Source organism: Bombina bombina, chromosome 6 (assembly GCF_027579735.1).
Source record: "Bombina bombina isolate aBomBom1 chromosome 6, aBomBom1.pri, whole genome shotgun sequence".
Lineage (NCBI taxonomy): Eukaryota > Metazoa > Chordata > Amphibia > Anura > Bombinatoridae > Bombina > Bombina bombina.
Genome location: NC_069504.1, coordinates 727,995,911 through 728,016,172, shown reverse-complemented (window position 1 = coordinate 728,016,172; position 20,262 = coordinate 727,995,911). Strand labels below are relative to the sequence as shown.

The 20,262-nt window shown below is 37.3% G+C and overlaps 1 protein-coding gene across 1 annotated transcript in view; it reads left to right on the top strand.

The window, feature by feature from the left end:
* The window catches only part of LOC128663553 (GEM-interacting protein), a 142,203-nt gene that overhangs the window by 55,383 nt on the left and 66,558 nt on the right, over window positions 1-20,262 (top strand). Inside the window, exon 9 of the mRNA XM_053717932.1 lies at window positions 4,861-5,043. Within this exon, the coding sequence (XP_053573907.1) occupies window positions 4,861-5,043 (183 nt within the window). The remainder of the gene's footprint in view (window positions 1-4,860; window positions 5,044-20,262) is intronic.

The window sequence follows — 20,262 nt, the reverse complement described above, 5'->3', positions numbered from 1 at the left end:
GTAGTTAAGAGCTTTCTGGGCTAATGCCAGTTTATAAAGCTCTTTACTACTGTGCTCTAAAGTACACTAACACCCATAAACTACCTATGTACCCCTAAACCGAGGCCCCCCCACACCGCCGCCACTCTAATAATTTTTTTTAACCCCTAATCTGCCGCTCCGTACACCGCCGCAACCTACATTATCCCTATGTACTCCTAATCTGCTGCCCCTAACATCGCCGACCCCTATATTATATTTATTAACCCCTAATCTGCCCCCCCCAACATCGCCGCCACCTACCTATACTTATTAACCCCTAATCTGCCGACCGGACCGCACCGCTACTATAATAAAGTTATTAACCCCTAATCTGCCTCACTCCCGCCTCAATAACCCTATAATAAATAGTATTAACCCCTAATCTGCCCTCCCTAACATCGCCGACACCTAACTTCAAGCATTAACCCCTAATCTGCCGACCGGAGCTCACCGCTACTCTAATAATTTTTTTAACCCCTAAAGCTAATTCTAACCCTAACACCCCCCTAAGTTAAATATAATGTTTATCTAACGAAATAAATTAACTCTTATTAAATAAATTATTCCTATTTAAAGCTAAATACTTACCTGTAAAATAAACCCTAATATAGCTACAATATAAATAATAATTATATTGTAGCTATTTTAGGATTAATATTTATTTTACAGGCAACTTTGTATTTATTTTAACCAGGTACAATAGCTATTAAATAGTTAAGAACTATTTAATAGCTACCTAGTTAAAATAATTACAAACTTACCTGTAAAATAAATCCTAACCTAAGTTACAATTAAACCTAACACTACACTATCAATAAATTAATTAAAAATAAATAAATACAATTAAATAAACTAACTAAAGTACAAAAATAAAAAAGAACTAAATTACAAAAAATAAAAAAATATTTACAAACATTAGAAAAATATTACAACAATCTTAAACTAATTACACCTACTCTAAGCCCCCTAATAAAATAACTAAATAAATAAATAAGAATTCAGCTCTTTTGCCTGTAAAAAAAAAACATACAATACCCCCCCCAACATTACAAACCACCACCCACATACCCCTAATCTAACCCAAACCCCCCTTAAATAAACCTAACACTAAGCCCCTGAAGATCTTCCTACCTTATCTTCACCACGCTGGGTTCACCGATCGATCCAGAAGAGCTCCTCCGATGTCTTGATCCAAGCCCAAGCGGGGGGCTGAAGATGTCCATGATCCGACTGAAGTCTTCATCCAAGCGGGAGCTGAAGAGGTCCATGATCGGGCTGAAGTCTTCATCCAAGCGGGAGCTGAAGAGGTCCACGATCGGGCTGAAGTCTTCTATCAAGCGGCATCTTCAATCTTCTATCTTCCGGATCCATGTTCATCCCGCCGACGTGGAACATCCATCTTCACCAACGACTTCCCGACGAATGACTGTTCCTTTAAGGGACGTCATCCAAGATGGCGTCCCTCGAATTCCGATTGGCTGATAGGATTCTATCAGCCAATCGGAATTAAGGTAAGGTATCAGCCAATCAGTTTGAGCTTGCATTCTATTGGCTGATCGGAACAGCCAATTGAATGCAAGCTCAATCTGATTGGCTGATCGGATCAGCCAATCGGATTGAACTTGATTCTGATTGGCTGATTCCATCAGCCAATCAGAATTTTCCTACCTTAATTCCGATTGGCTGATAGAATCCTATCAGCCAATCGGAATTCGAGGGACGCCATCTTGGATGACGTCCCTTAAAGGAACCGTCATTCGTCGGGAAGTCGTCGGTGAAGATGGATGTTCCGCGTCGGCGGGATGAACATGGATCCGGAAGAAAGAAGATTGAAGATGCCGCTTGATAGAAGACTTCAGCCCGATCATGGACCTCTTCAGCTCCTGCTTGGATGAAGACTTCAGCCCGATCATGGATCTCTTCAGCTCCCGCTTGGATGAAGACTTCAGTCGGATCATGGACATCTTCAGCCCCCCGCTTGGGCTTGGATCAAGACATCGGAGGAGCTCTTCTGGATCGATCGGTGAACCCGGCGTGGTGAAGATAAGGTAGGAAGATCTTCAGGGGCTTAGTGTTAGGTTTATTTAAGGGGGGTTTGGGTTAGATTAGGGGTATGTGGGTGGTGGGTTGTAATGTTGTGGGGGGGTATTGTATGGTTTTTTTTACAGGCAAAAGAGCTGAATTCTTTGGGGCATGCCCCGCAAAGGGCCCTTTTCAGGGCTGGTAAGGTAAAAGAGCTTTTCTATTTTAATTTTAGAATAGGGTAGGGCATTTTTTTATTTTGGTGGTCTTTGTTATATTATTAGGGGGCTTAGAGTAGGTGTAATTAGTTTAAGATTGTTGTAATATTTTTCTAATGTTTGTAAATATTTTTTTATTTTTTGTAATTTAGTTCTTTTTTATTTTTGTACTTTAGTTAGTTTATTTAATTGTATTTATTTGTAGGTATTGTATTTAATTAATTTATTGATAGTGTAGTGTTAGGTTTAATTGTAGATAATTGTAGGTATTTTATTTAAGTAATTTATTGATAGTGTAGTGTTAGGTTTAATTGTAACTTAGGTTAGGATTTATTTTACAGGTAATTTTGTAATTATTTTAACTAGGTAACTATTAAATAGTTATTAACTATTTAATAGATATTGTACCTGGTTAAAATAATTACAAAGTTGCCTGTAAAATAAATATTAATCCTAAAATAGCTACAATATAATTATAATTAATATTGTAGCTATATTAGGGTTTATTTTACAGGTAAGTATTTAGCTTTAAATAGGAATAATTTATTTAATAAGAGTTAATTTATTTTGTTAGATTTAAATTATATTTAATTTAGGGGGGTGTTAGTGTTAGTGTTAGTGTTAGACTTAGCTTTAGGGGTTAATACATTTATTTGAGTAGCGGTGAGATCCGGTCGGCAGATTAGGGGTTAATTATTGTAGGTAGGTGGAGGCGACGTTGGGGGCGGCAGATTAGGGGTTAATAAATATAATATAGGGGGGTCGGCGGTGTTAGGGGCAGCAGATTAGGAATACATAGGGATAACGTAGGTTGCGGCGGTGTACGGAGCGGCAGATTAGGGGTTAATAATAATATGCAGGGGTCAGCGATAGCGGGGGCAGCAGATTAGGGGTTAATAAGTGTAAGGCCAGGGGTGTTTAGACTCGGGGTACATGTTAGGGTGTTAGGTGCAGACTTAGGAAGTGTTTCCGCATAGGAAACAATGGGGCTGCGTTAGGAGCTGAACGCTGCTTTTTTGCAGGTGTTAGGTTTTTTTTCAGCTCAAACAGCCCCATTGTTTTCTATGGGGGAATTGTGCACGAGCACATTTTTTAAGGTGGCCGCGTCCGTAAGCAACGCTGGTATTTAGAGTTGCAGTGGCGGTAAATATGCTATACGAATCCTTTTTTGGAGCCTAACGCAGCCCTTCTGTGAACTCTAAATACCAGCGGTATTTAAAAGGTGCGGGGGAAAAAAAGCACGCGTAGCTAACGCACCCCTTTGGCCGCAGAACTCTAAATCTAGCCTTAAGTGTTTGGAATACTAAATGGCAAGAAATAGCAAGATAGCTAAAAGAGTAACATTAAAGGGAGAGTCAAGTAAAAATTAAACTTTCATGATTTCGATAGGGAATGCAATTTTAAACAACTTTCCAATTTACTTTTATCAAATTTGCTTTGTTATTTGCTATTCTGTGTTAAAAGCTAAACCTCATAGGGTCATATGCTAATTTCTAAGCCCTTAAAGTGATAGTAAACCCTAGCGTTTGTTAAACACTACGATTTACCAGTGGAACAAAGGGGACCTTCCGTCATGAAGTATAAAATGCTTTATGCTAAAAGTTCCTTTATTTGACTGAAGTGTTCACCGCGATGAGCGCCTCAGGCAGCCCACGGCAGAACACTATTTTTCAGTGAGGTGATGTTTTTACCTCTTAGCCAAAAGCCATGCGGGGCAGCTGGCATTATGCCAGATAGCTAGTACACTATTGGCTAAAATCACCTCAGTGATAAACTAGCAGTTTGCTGTGGGTTGCCTGAGGCGCTCAGCACAGCGAGCGCAGCAGACAAATAAAGTAACTTTCAGCAAGAAGTATTTTATACGTTATGATTGAAAGTCCCTTTTATTTGTTGCACTGGTAAATCCTAGCGTTTAAAATTAATTGGCTAAAATGCAAGTCTGTTAAAAGAACAGAGATAAGGGGGCAGTTGGCAAAGGCCTAGATACAAGGTAATCACAGAGGTAAAAAGTGTATTTATATAAACGTGTTCGTTATGCAAAACTGGGAAATGGGTAATAAAGGGATTATCTATCTTTTTTAATAATAACAATTCTGGAGTAGACTGCCCCTTTAATTAACATTGTAGTAATACAGCTATTAAAGGTAAGTTAGGGAAACATTTCTTATCAAAAGAATGACAGAAAAGCAGTTAAACATATTTAAAAATGTTTTGCATGGAAATATTAAACAAAGGCTGATTTTAAAATGAAAGAATCTAAAAGTTTATGTTGCGTTGGTAGATAAAAACAAGTCTCCACAAATCTGCCAATAAAAATAGGTTAATTCAGCAAAGAAATATTCTATTAAAAACATTGAGATATTATCTTTTAGATGGAATTCTGAATACAATGTTCCATTAAAGACTAATTATTATATGCTGAGTTTTTTTCTTACTTTTACTTGTATTTATTTGTAACCCAATGTGTTTCTCTATAATATTTGTATAACTTATATTTATCTTGATACATGATTACTCAGCACTTGGGTATCTATTAACATTATAACATTTGCTAATCATTCAAACACACATTTTCTATTGTCCCACAATACATCAACAGATGGATGCTCTGTCTGCGCTTCGCAAGGCTCGTCAACAGTATATCCAACGTTGTGAAGACCTAGAGAAAGCAAAACAGCTAAGCGCCAAAGTAGAGGAGGAACAGAGTACAGGAACCCTCCAAGGCAGTGCGAACAAACAGTTGGAGAAGCGAAGGAGGTCCAAAGAAGAGGCCCACACCAAGGTTAGAAATCCAGAAACCTGGTTGCTGGGATTACAGACAAAGATCTAGATATATTACAAAAAAGGCCTATGATATGCTGTGTTAAACCTGGCCTTTTATATGGGGTGATGGGGTGGCAATATTGTAATTGCAAATAATGGTCGCAATCTCATTTCAACATTTTATGCTTAGGCTTGAGCGTGGGGTTCTTCAATGTCAGCCACAAAATAATATATAATAATCTAGTAACATAGTAGGTGATGAAACAAAATGCCTGAGGAAACGGCTGGTATCAAAGCCGAAAAACGCGTTGTATAGATAGGGGGTATATTGTACATGCCCCCTATATCTACTGCTTGATTGTTTTTAAAGTGTTTTTAATAAATCAGCTTTTATAACTACTAAGCCTTGTGGAAGCACCTGTTTGAATGATCTACCTATGAGCACATTGCACCTGAGCACCTGCAGTAACCTACTTCTGTAGTGGGTTGGACTGCATCTGTACACCTTTGTGGAGCCAGGAGAGGGTTAGCTGGTACACCCAGAGTTATCAGTCTGCCCCTACCAGTACATAAGTGTACTTATACCAAATGAGAGTACTGATTTGGCTTGAATATTCACTTGTCCATATATGAATATGCTGATCCACACATGAGACGCCCCTCTGTTTTATGCCTCTTTAGGCAAGATATTCCAGGATTTGATTGCTCTTACATTGAAGAAAACATTCACATTGCTGGAGATTAAATCTCCTTTCTCCAGCCTTCAATGGACAGCCAACACCACCAGAATGTTTGTTGTTTTTAAAGATAGATAATCCCTTTATTACCCATTCCCCAGTTTTGCATAACCAACACAGTTATAATAATACACGTTTTACCTCTGTGATTACCTTGTATCTAGGCCTCTGCAGACTGCCCCCTTATTTCAGTTCTTTTGACAGACTTGCATTTTAGCCAATCAGTACTCACTCCTCGGTAAATTCACGTGCATGAGCTCAATGTTATCTACATGAAACACATAAACTAACGCCCTCTAGTGGTGAAAAACTGTCAAAATGCATTTAGATTAGAAGCGGCCTTCAAGGTCTAAGAAATTAGCATATTAACCTCCTTTTAGCTTTCAACTAAGAATATCAAGAGAACAAATCAAAATTGGTGATAAAAGTAAATTGGAAAGTTGTTTAAAATTGCATGCCCTATTTGAATCATGAAAGTTTTTTTGGGACTTGATTCTCCCTTTAAATTGTGACCTCTTGTCACAAACAAGTTCCTTAGAATAAACAGAGCTTCCGCCAATGCTGCATATGGGCATTGAATATATTTGTATATAGTAATTATATTATCTCTCAAGGGCCTTTTTTTTGAGTAACCTCTCGTCATAGTAAAATCTCCCATTCCCCTTATTAGTTTGTGGTCCATCTCTGTACGTTTTCTAAAACTGCAATGTCCTTTTCTAAAATTGGTCCCCAAAACTGCACTCCATACTCAAAGTAAGGTCTTACTTATCAAGGATTTATTATAGTGCAGAATTATGCTTTCCTCCCTTGCATCTATGTTTCTTTTAAAACATGCTAATATTAATTATATAACTTTTTATAACTGTTGAGAAAATAGACAGAATAGAGTTAAAGGGACACTAAACCCACATTTTTTTTCTTTCATGATTCAGATAGAGCATTCAGTTTTAAGCAACTTTCTAATTTATTCCTATTATAAATTTTTCTTCGTTCTCTTGCTATCTTTATTTGAAAAAGAAGGCATCTAAGCTAAGGAGCCAGCCAATTTTTGTTTCAGTACACTGGACAGCACTTGTTTATTGGTGCTGTCCAATCAGCAAGGACAACCCAAGTTGTGAACCAAAAATGTGCCGGCTTCTAAGCTTACATTCTTGCTTTTCAAATAAAGATAGAAAGAGAATGAAGAAAAATTGATAATATGAGTAAATTAGAAAGTTGATTAAATTTGCATGCTCTATCTGAATCATGAAAGAAAAAATTTGGGTTCAGTGTCCCTTTAAGCTATAGATATTACAGACTACAGCCAACAAGGCAGCCAAAATACTAGCAACATGACATCTGTTTTTTAGGGTCTGTTCCAATCCTATGGAAAGGTTGTGTAAACTGATTCTCACAAGGCTAATTAAACCTATCAGAAAACCCAGTTTTTGCACTATTTTCCAATGTTATGTTTAATTTACACGGCAAAACCCATCAGATAATTTACCCTCACTATAATATTCCAATTAATCAGAAAATACTTTGCAGCAATTTTCAAAAGTTCTTATGTTCTTGACCACTTAAACACAGCATTTGTGTCTTATTGCAACACGTATTACCCATCACTGAAATAAAAAAAAACAGAATTTTTTTGTAATACTACATATATAATTTGTGTGGCTTAAATGGACGATCCACTTAAAAATGTTCCATCATCCTTGTGAAAGAACAGCATTGAAAGATGTTGACATTTTTTAAGGAAGAAAAAAGAGATAAAGCTGTTTAAATGTAAATGTAAAATAATATACATGTATCAGTTCTGTGCCTTCGGCTAATGTTCATTAGCATATAAGTACTTTCTACTAATGTCCAATGAGCATTAAGATGAGGTACCTATCAACCGATTAGCATTAAGATCAGCCAATGAACATTAGTGGGAAGTTTCTATCAGCCAATGAGACATATTAAACAGCACTCACAAACTGCTCAATAACTTTCTGCTTGCAAACTATCGTCTAGATTACGAGTTTTGTGTTAGCCTTAAAAAGCAGCGTTGAGAGGTTCCAACGCTGCTTTTTACCTAACGCTGGTATTACAGGTCTGACAGGTAGAGGCTCACCGCTCTCTTTTCTTCCGCGACTCGAGGCTACCGCAAATCCCTTTACGTCAATTGCGTATCCTATCTTTTTAATGGGATTTGCCTAACGCTGGTATTACGAGTCTTGGAGAAAGTGAGCGGTACAGCCTCAACCTCCAAGACTCCAACCGCATTTAAAAGTCAGTAGTTAAGAGTTTTATGGGCTAACGCCGGAACATAAAGCTCTTAACTACAGTGCTACAAAGTACACTAACACCCATAAATTACCTATGAACCCCTAAACCGAGCCCCCCCACATCGCAAACACTATAATAAAATTATTTAACCCCTAATCTGCTGACCGGACACCGCCGCCACCTACATTATACCTATGAACCCCTAATCTGCTGCCCCTAACATCGCTGACACCTATATTAAATTTATTAACCCCAAATCTGCCCCCCGAATGTCACCGCCACCTACCTACACTTATTAACCCCTAATCTGCCGACCGGACATCGCCGCCACTATAATAAATGTATTAACCCCTAAACCGCCGCACTCCCACCTCGCAAACACTATAATAAATTTTATTAACCCCTAATCTGCCCTCCCTAACATCGCCGCAACCTACCTACAATTATTAACCCCTAATCTCCCACACCCAACGTCGCTGCTACTATAATAAAGTTATTAACCCCTAAACTTAAGTCTAACCCTAACCTCCCCTAAGTTAAATATAATTTAAATTAAACTAAATAAATTTACTATAATTACATAAATTATTCCTATTTAAAACTAAATACTTACCTATAAAATAAACCATAAGATAGCTACAATATAACTAATAGTTACATTGTAGCTATTTTATTATTTATTTTTATTTTACAGGCAACTTTGTATTTATTTTAACTAGGTACAATAGCTATTAAATAGTTAATAACTATTTAATAGCTACCTAGTTAAAATAATTACAAAATTACCTGTAAAATAAATCCTAACCTAAATTACAAATACACCTAACACTACACTATCAATAAATTAATTAAATAAATTAAATACAATTATCTAAAATAAAATACAATTAAATAAACTAAACTATATTACAAAAAACAAACAAACACTAAATTACAAAAAATAAAAAAATATTACAAGAATTTTAATCTAATTACACCTAATCTAAGCCCCCTAATAAAATAAAAAAGCCCCCCCCAAAAAAAATTCCCTACCCTATACTAAATTTCAACAGTGTTTTTGGGGGGGGCTTTTTTATTTTATTTGTAATTTAGTGTTTGGTTTTTTTGTAATATAGTTTAGTTTATTTAATTGTATTTTATTTTAGATAATTGTATTTCATTTATTTAATTAATTTATTGATAGTGTAGTGTTAGGTGTATTTGTAACTTAGGTTAGGATTTATTTTACAGGTAATTTTGTAATTATTTTAACTAGGTAGCTATTAAATAGTTATTAACTATTTAATAGCTATTGTACCTAGTTAAAATAAATACAAAGTTGCCTGTAAAATAAAAATAAATCATAAAATAGCTACAATGTAACTATTAGTTATATTGTAGCTATCTTATTGTTTATTTTATAGGTAAGTATTTAGTTTTAAATAGGAATAATTTATGTAACTATAGTAAATTTATTTAGTTTAATTTAAATTATATTTAACTTAGGGGGGGTTAGGGTTAGACTTAGGTTTAGGGGTTAATAACTTTATTATAGCAGCGGCGACGTTGGGTGCAGGAGATTAGGGGTTAATAATTGTAGGTCGGTTGCGACGATGTTAGGGAGGGCAGATTAGGGGTTAATAAAATGTATTATAGTGTTTGCGAGGCGGGGGTGCGGCGGTTTAGGGGTTAATAAATTTATTATAGTGGCGGTGATGTCCGGTCGGCAGATTAGGGGTTAATAAGTGTAGGTAGGTGGCAGCGATGTTGGGGGGTCAGATTAGGGGTTAATAAATTTAATATAGGTGTCGGCGATGTTGGGGGCAGCAGATTAGGGGTTCAAAGGGATAATGTAGGTGGCGGCTGTGTCTGGAGTGGCAGATTAGGGGTTAATAGTATAATGCAGGTGGCGAGGATGTTGGGGCGGCAGATTAGGGGTTAATAAGTGTAAGATTAGGGGTGTTTAGACTCGGGGTTCATGTTAGGGTTTTAGGTGTAGACATAACTTTAATTTGCAAAATAATGGGAGGGGGCGCCCTATCAGGGGATATAGCAAAAATCCTGTCAGGATAATATTATATAGCCAATTGGTATACAAGCCTCAATAGAGAAAGATAATATAACTATACTAGTCAAAGACTAAATAGTCTATATATTAGTGACAAAAAATATATACCTCCTAAGAGAAAGATATGGTAATATATAAAACACACAATGGTGATAGGTAGCAAAATGCCTATGTACCTCCTAAGAGAAAGCAAGACAAAAATATCAAACAACCAGAATACAGTTTAAACAGATAGTTCAGTCTCTAATATAGGGTTCACAATGGAGTGTGAACTAATAAGTCCAATACACTGTGTAGCAAGCTTGTGGAGGACAATCAGTCCTAAATTGGTAGTAGTAAAATCTCTAGTGGTGGTGATGGAAAGTCACAGAGATGAAAACAGGCAGCTATCTGTGGAGATCCAGGCCGGGATCCAAAGCAGCAATCTACAAAGACAAGAAGAAACAGAAGCGCCACATGGCCCAATATTGTCTGGTCCAGAAGATAGATATGTGTATATATACAATGAAAACTCACATTTGAGAAAGCACCTCAAGTAGTGCTATAGCAGCAGTCTGGGATTTCTAATAGTCACCCAGGGGACCAAACTCCGGTGTAGATGTAGTGTCTAGATGAACAACATAAAAGGACATAGGTGCCTATATGGCCTAGTATTGTCTTGACACAGGTGAGTTAGTAAGTTATTGAAAAAGGTACTCACATTTGTTGTAGCATCTCCTTTGATGCTATAGAGGCAGGATGGGATCAATATGGTCACCCACCAGACTTAATCAAGGGCCTGCTGGATACCAGGAAATCCAAAAACCACCAGTGATTCAAAGAGAGGCCCAGTGCAAGGGACTCCTCTCAGCAAGAGGATATGTAGCAGCAAAGAGATAATAGCAAGTGTCCCAATATAAAATAGTTTTATTTAAAATGATAAAAACAAAACTACGCGTTTCTCAGCTCAAGGCTGTTTCATCAGGCTTCATAAAAAGATTTAGGAACACTTGCTATATATACACACAGAACATCTAATTAGTGTTAATTAGCATCACATGATACCAGGAGGAGCCTGGGAGGCACATGAGACTCTATTGGTCATAAAATGTCAGAATCTTAACCAATATGGGGAGAGTAGTACATTTCCTACTAATCAGGTGTCATGACAACACACCTCTCATAAATAGAACATTTGTTCCAATAACTAGTATGGATATATATATATATATATATATATATATATATATATATATATATATATATATATATATATATATATATATATATATATAAAAACAACAACATTGCACTATTCCCTATTTGGTATAAATAAAAGTAAAAGTACATAATTCTAAATCCAGAGATCCTCTCGCAAGTATGTTTCAAAATATATAATCCTATATGGATATCTATGACATAAACTAAATTGCCATTGCATACATTAGTGAGCAGATAATAGACACCCAAATTCATACATTCTTATAATCACAGTTCATAATGTGCCTGTAATACAAAGATCATTAGAACACATGACAATTCAGAAAAGACAAACCTTAATAGATCGTATGAAAAGCTGATAAACCGCTTGATAGATTTGCTGACATATTAAAACTGCTGCCAAACCAGTGTGATCACATAAAATTGTTTGGCGTGTTAGTGTGCTTACTGCGCATGTCTAAACCGGCATGTCATTCGGAATCAATAGTTCATATTCCCAGTGCTTTTCAAAAAAACATTTGTAGTGGGGGCAAGGAGTGAACAAATTCAGTAAAGTAAGTAATAGAGGAAACTTACATGTTTAAACTATATCGCTGTATAGCAGCTATACCATCTGAGCTTTATTTCCTGATACTCTAAGCCAATAGCAGCCAGCACATTGTAACGTGAGCCCATTGGCTTTAACATTTTAGTTGTGAGATGGAGCTTTCAGATTTGTTCACAAAGTGGTGGGAGTGTGCATAGGCGGGACCAATGAATCCGATCAGCCCACTGTGCTATCGTCAAGTAAATAATTAAACCAAAATTTAAACAACATTTAATAAATATTAAAAATTACCTAATGTCGCTTTCTTGTTAACCTGTTCATCTAATAAAGCCCTCGGCATTGGCACTATCTGCGCATGACCGCACTAGATTTGTCGGCACTAAGTCACTCAGTAACTGTTGGTCACTATAGCAACATTAGTAACAAATAACTGAGAAGTTATTAGATTATCATTTGAATCTGCCTGATTGTTCTATACTGGATGATGCAACGCTATATATATCTATAAATATGATGTGGTGAATAAATGTTATATCGGGGGTGTATTTCTTCCTAATACTGGGTAATTTAAATGACTTAATAATTATAGTGTACTAATAGAAAGTTTCTAGCAGGATTTTATACTAAGTGTGATAGAGTGCAATTAACACTAGTGTTACTGGGACATAATATTTATTTGGAATAACGTTGTGTAATGTGATAAAGAAATATGTGATGATAATAAAGATATATGGGAGTGCAATCATATGTACAGAGGTGGCATATGTGTGCAGGTTAGTGGATAAGGCACATCATAATGTTAATACAGTGCCAGTGTCCTATAATCACCTAAAGGGTGGTAATATAAGTGTGATATCTAGTGCTATCTATTACATGTCATATATGTCATACCCTATATGATATATATGTGATATGATAGTGTCAAAGGTGGTTGTTAATAATCTGTATGATGTGCTACTATCTAACAGAACTAATATATATAGAAAATATCTATTATTATAATTATATGAGTGTTTTAGTGATGTGTGTAACTAACCTGTGAATATATGTAAAAAAGGAAATATTATGTTTATTGTATGGATTCCATATTAGATTGGTGTAATGTAATAGTTGAATAACTAATTATAAAGGACATGTGAGGAAGAGGATACGTGACTAAATAATATATGGTCTTAAATGATAGTTTGATTTGTAAGAATCTAAGTCTGGACAGGAGATGTTACTAGATAAAGTCTAGTGGATGCACAATGTCTAGATAGACTGTGTTTCAGAAACTTTCTTTTGACATTATACACATGTTCAGCCCACCGTCTTTGTGTATAATGTCAAAAGAAAGTTTCTGAAACACAGTCTATCTAGACATTGTGCATATCTACATTAGGGTAGTTCAAAATCACTCTCCATAGTACCTATCTAACAGATACCCCGGAATAGCCATAATCCCATGCTGACCCTACGCCACAGAGAGACCTTCTGGATCCATAAATTACACACCCTAGCCCCTGATGGTCTCAATGAATGTGTCGATTTAGCTGGTTTTGATCTATGAGGTCATTGATATCCACTAGACTTTATCTAGTAACATCTCCTGTCCAGACTTAGATTCTTACAAATCAAACTATCATTTAAGACCATATATTATTTAGTCACGTATCCTCTTAGTCCTCACATGTCCTTTATAATTAGTTATTCAACTATTACATTACACCAATCTAATATGGAATCCATACAATAAACATAATATTTCCTTTTTTACATATATTCACAGGTTAGTTACACACATCACTAAAACACTCACGGCTAGATTTGGAGTTTTGTCGGTAACGACCCGAAAAACTAACGCCGGCTTTTTTCTGGCCGCACCATAAAAATAACTCTGGTATTGAGAGTCCACATAAAGGCTGCGTTAGGCTCCAAAAAAGGAGCGTAGAGCATTTTTAACGCAGCTTCAACTCTCGATACCAGAGTTGCTTACTCAAGCGGCCAGCCTCAAAAACGTGCTCGTGCACGATTCTCCCATAGGAAACAATGGGGCTGTTTGAGCTGAAAAAAAACCTAACACCTGCAAAAAAAACGCGTTCAGCTCCTAACGCAGCCCCATTGTTTGCTATGGGGAAACACTTCCTACGTCTGCACCTAACACTCTAACATGTACCCCGAGTCTAAACACCCCTAACCTTACACTTATTAACCCCTAATCTGCCGCCCCCGCTATCGCTGACCCCTGCATATTATTATTAACCCCTAATCTGCCGCTCCGTAAACCGCCGCTACTTACATTATCCCTATGTACCCCTAATCTGCTGCCCTAACATCGCCGAACCCTATATTATATTTATTAACCCCTAATCTGCCGCCCACAACGTCGCCTCCACCTAACTACACTTATTAACCCCTAATCTACCGAGCGGACCTGAGCGCTACTATAATAAAGTTATTAACCCCTAATCCGCCTCACTAACCCTATAATAAATAGTATTAACCCCTAATCTGCCCTCCATAACATCGCCGACACCTAACTTCAATTATTAACCCCTAATCTGCCGACCGGAGCTCACCGCTATTCTAATAAATGTATTAACCCCTAAAGCTAAGTCTAACCCTAACACTAACACCCCCCTAAGTTAAATATAATTTACATCTAACGAAATTAATTAACTCTTATTAAATAAATTATTCCTATTTAAAGATAAATACTTACCTGTAAAATAAATCCTAATATAGCTACAATATAAATTATAATTATATTATAGCTATTTTAGGATTTATATTTATTTTACAGGTAACTTTGTATTTATTTTAACCAGGTACAATAGCTATTAAATAGTTAAGAACTATTTAATAGCTAAAATAGTTAAAATAATTACAAATTTACCTGTAAAATAAATCCTAACCTAAGTTACAATTAAACCTAACACTACACTATCAATAAATTAATTAAATAAACTACCTACAATTACCTACAATTAACCTAACACTACACTATCAATAAATTAATTAAATACAATTCCTACAAATAAATACAATTAACCCCTTAGTGACCAGAGCACTTTTCCATTTGTTGACCGTTTGGGACCAAGGCTATTTTTACATTTCTGCGGTGTTTGTGTTTAGCTGTAATTTTCCTCTTACCCATTTACTGTACCCACACATATTATATACCGTTTTTCTCGCCATTAAATGGACTTTCTAAAGATACCATTATTTTCATCATATCTTATAATTTACTCAAACTTTGACCCCCAAAATCTGTTGCACATCTACAACCACCCAAAAACACCCATGCTAAATAGTTTCTAAATTTTGTCCTGAGTTTAGAAATACCCAATGTTTACATGTTCCTTGCTTTTTTTTGCAAGTTATAGGGCACTAAATAAAAGTAGCACTTTGCTATTTCCAAACCACTTTTTTTCAAAATTAGCGCTAGTTACATTGGGACACTGATATCTGTCAGGAATCCCTGAATATCCTTTAACATGTATATATATATATATATATGGAGAAAGAGATACGGAGGGGACGCAATTGCTATGAGCTACTAGAAAAATGCCATATAGTTCCAAAATAAATACTAGTATGGCTGTAATTGAATTTGTGGTGCAGACCCTTAAATAAATTTCATGGTTTAGCAAGAAAGAGAAAATCCTGGAAGAAATAGATTCCAGGATAAAAGACAGGGAAATCAGCACTCTTTTAAAAAAAGTTTTATTAAGCCCAAAAAAATATATAATAAGGTGTATCCAAAATGAAAGCTGTAGTGGTTTCAAGAGAGATCAATCTCTGACACTTGAATCCTAGGACAACATTATCTTAGGAATATACTTAGCAATAGGTAAATACACAAATGACCAAGTAGTGTGTGTAATAGAAACATAAAACATAATAATTAACAAACCTGACCGGTCAGGGGTAAGTGTTCAAGCATGAACAGTATATATTAATAAAAGACGTGACTTCTATTAAATATTAGACAAGAGTATCCCATAGTACTCACAATGCTATAAATGCAGTATATGTCTTGGGAAACTATAGTCAGACTGCTATTTCTTACTGCAGTCGGCACCTTGTGGAAATATAAGGCAATCTGCCGAGCAGATATCAAAATGGGAACAAGAAAGTTTCTGACTATGTACCTCAAGATATAGTACAGGTATATATGATACAAGTTTGGGCAAAAGCAATGTAATAATTGTACAAAGTATTACTGAGATATATTAGTGAGGAACAATTATCAAACTACTACACCCTGCTGCGTACGGCACCTTATCAGATAAGGCTTAATGCCGGGCAGGTATAGTGTGGGATCTAAGTAGTTACTGATAATGTGCCTCAAAATATTTACATATGTCTGTACATAAACAAGCAAGCATCAAAAAGCAGAGATGAAGTATGCTCAGCAATGATTAGTAATAAGCAAGTAGTAGCGTGATGCTTGAAAAGTCATTGCAGAGGTCCTTAGTTTAAGGTCATATATGCATAAGGTGAAAAGTCATGAAAAAATGACAAGCATTGTGTAGAGTTGCAGATCAAGTATGCTAGATGTTAGTATGCTGTAAGCGATAGATAGAAATCACAGACTCTTATATATAGAGTGGCTTCTGTTTCCACCCTCTCTGCAGGGTAACGATATCCAAGTCTAACATCAGTTTGCCTATTTGTCAGGCCAAGTTATAACTGCATACGACCTGTCTCCTGTCAAGTCCTCAGACTGATGCTTGCTGTATAGTCATCAGTGGTTTTCCCGGGACCTCCAAACTTTTCCTAGATGCGATGCTTGTCTGTATCTCCGTTCAGTGGCGTTCACACTGACCACATGCACCGTGTCGGCTCGTCCAATGCCGACGCGCGTTTCACCCGTTGGGTGTGTCGGGCTTCATTACCCTGCAGAGAGGGTGGAAACAGAAGCCACTCTATATATAAGAGTCTGTGATTTCTATCTATCGCTTACAGCATACTAACATCTAGCATACTTGATCTGCAACTCTACACAATGCTTGTCATTTTTTCATGACTTTTCACCTTATGCATATATGACCTTAAGCTAAGGACCTCTGCAATGACTTTTCAAGCATCACACTACTACTTGCTTATTACTAATCATTGCTGAGCATACTTCATCTCTGCTTTTTGATGCTTGCTTGTTTATGTACAGACATATGTAAATATTTTGAGGCACATTATCAGTAACTACTTAGATCCCACACTATACCTGCCCGGCATTAAGCCTTATCTGATAAGGTGCCGTACGCAGCAGGGTGTAGTAGTTTGATAATTGTTCCTCACTAATATATCTCAGTAATACTTTGTACAATTATTACATTGCTTTTGCCCAAACTTGTATCATATATACCTGTACTATATCTTGAGGTACATAGTCAGAAACTTTCTTGTTCCCATTTTGATATCTGCTCGGCAGATTGCCTTATATTTCCACAAGGTGCCGACTGCAGTAAGAAATAGCAGTCTGACTATAGTTTCCCAAGACATATACTGCATTTATAGCATTGTGAGTACTATGAGATACTCTTGTCTAATATTTAATAGAAGTCACGTCTTTTATTAATATATCCTGTTCATGCTTGAACACTTACCCCTGACCGGTCAGGTTTGTTAATTATTATGTTTTATGTTTCTATTACACACACTACTTGGTCATTTGTGTATTTACCTATTGTTAAGTATATTCCTAAGATAATGTTGTCCTAGGATTCAAGTGTCAGAGATTGATCTCTCTTGAAACCACTACAGCTTTCATTTTGGATACACCTTATTATATATTTTTTTGGGCTTAATAAAACTTTTTTTAAAAGAGTGCTGATTTCCCTGTCTTTTATCCTGGAATCTATTTCTTCCAGGATTTTCTCTTTCTTGCTAAACCATGATATATATATATATATTTAGAAGACATCCCAAAGTATTGATCTAGGCCCATTTTGGTATATTTCATGCCACCATTTCACTACCAAATGCGATCAAATAAAAAAAAATGTTCACTTTTTCACAATTTTTTTCACAAACTTTATGTTTCTCACTGAAATTATTTACAAACAGCTTGTGCAATTATTGCACAAATGGTTTTAAATGCTTCTCTGGGATCCCCTTTGTTCAGAAATAGCAGACATATATGGCTTCTACGTTGCTTTTTGGTAATTAGAAGGCCGCTAAATGCCACTGCGCACCACACGTGTATTATGCGCAGCAGTGAAGGGGTTAATTAGGGAGCATGTAGGGAGCTTGTAGGGTTAATTTTAGCTTTAGTGAAGTGTAGTAAACAACCCCAAGTATTGATCTAGGCCCATTTTGGTATATTTCATGCCACCATTTCACCGCCAAATGCGATCAAATTAAAAAAAACTTTAAATATTTCACAATTTTAGGTTTCTCACTGAAATTATTTACAAACAGCTTGTGCAATTATGGCACAAATTGTTGTAAATGCTTCTCTGGGATCCCCTTTGTTCAGAAATAGCAGACATATATGGCTTTGGCGTTGCTTTTCGGTAGTTAGAAGGTCGCCAAATGCCGCTGCGCATCACACGTATATTATGTCTAGCAGTGAAGGAGTTAATTAGGTAGCTTGTAGGGAGCTTGCAGGGTTAATTTTAGCTTTAGTGTAGAGATCAGCCTCCCACCTGACACATCAGACCCCCTGATCCCTCCCAAACAGCTCCCTTCCCTCCCCCACCCCACAAATGTCCCCGCCATCTTAAGTACTGGCAGAAAGTCTGCCAGTACTAAAATAAAAGTTTTTTGGGGGAGTTTAGTTTTTTTTAAAAAAAATAAAAAATTCTTCTGCTGTGTAGGACCCCCCTTAGCCCCCAACCTCCCTGATCCCCCCCCAAACAGCTCTTTAACCCCCCCCTGCCTTTATTATGCACCATATTGGGTACTGGCAGCTGTCTGCCAGTACCCAGTTTGAAAAATAATAATGTATTTACATTTTTTTATTTTATTAAATATTTTTGTAGTGTAGCTGCCCCCCCCTCAACATCCAACCCCCCACCCTCTCCCAGATGCCTTGATTTGAAAATCCCACCCTCCCCAGTCCTCTCTCCCACCCTCCAGATCTACAGCATATTGATGCTGTTTGCATTGATCTCACGTGCACGCGCGTGCACGGCTCTCGTGCACGCGCGTGCAAGGCTCTCGTGCACACGCCCGTGCACGCGCGCGCACCCGCACAAGATCCCTCCCCCCTCCTCCACCAATAACTGCCCACCCGCCTCCCTGGATGAGCTCCCACCCACCAACGGTAATGGCTATCGATAGCCGATGCAGAGAGGGCCACAGAGTGGCTCTCTCTGCATCGGATGGCTAAAAACAGTTATTGCAGGATGCCTCAATATTGAGGTATCACTGCAATAACATGAAAGCAGCTGGAAGCTATCAGGATCGCTTCCACTGCTTTCAAAGACCAACGACGTATGGGGTACGTCCTTGGTCATTAACTGCATTTTTTTGCAAGACGTACCCCATACGTCGTTGGTCGTTAAGGGGTTAAATAAACTAGCTAAAGTACAAAAAATAAAAAAGAACTAAGTTACAAAAAATAAAAAAATATTTACAAACATAAGAAAAATATTACAACAATTTTAAACTAATTACACCTACTCTAAGCCTCCTAATAAAATAACAAAGACCCCCAAAATAACAAAATGCCCTACCCTATTCTAAATTACTACATTTCAAAGCTCTTTTACCTTATCAGCCCTGAACAGGGCCCTTTGCGGGGCATGCCCCAAGAAATTCAGCTCTTTTGCCTGTAAAAAAAAACACACAATACCCCCCCAACATTACAACTCACCACCCACATACCCCTAATCTAACCCAAACCCCCCTTAAATAAACCTAACACTAAGCCCCTGAAGATCTTCCTACCTTGTCTTCACCCTACCAGGTTCACCGATCCGTCCTGAAGAGCTCCTCCGATGTCCTAATCCAAGCCCAAGCGGGGGGCTGAAGAGGTCCATGATCCGGCTGAAGTCTTCATCCAAGCGGGAGCTGAAGAGGTCCATGATCCGGCTGAAGTCTTCATCCAAGCGGGAGCTGAAGAGGTCCATGATCCGGATGAAGTCTTCTATCAACGGCATCTTCAATCTTCTTTCTTCCGGATCCATCTTGCAGACCTCCGACGCGGAACATCCTCTTCTCCCGACGCCTACTAGCCGAATGACGGTTCCTTTAAGGGACGTCATCCAAGATGGCGTCCCTCGAATTCCAATTGGCTGATAGGATTCTATCAGCCAATCGGAATTAAGGTAGGAATATTCTGATTGGCTGATGGAATCAGCCAATCAGAATCAAGTTCAATCCGATTGGCTGATTCGATCAGCCAATCAGATTGAGCTTGCATTCTATTGGCTGTTCCGATCAGCCAATAGAATGCGAGCTCAATCTGATTGGCTGATCGGATCTTGGATGACGTCCCTTAAAGGAACCGTCATTCGGCTAGTA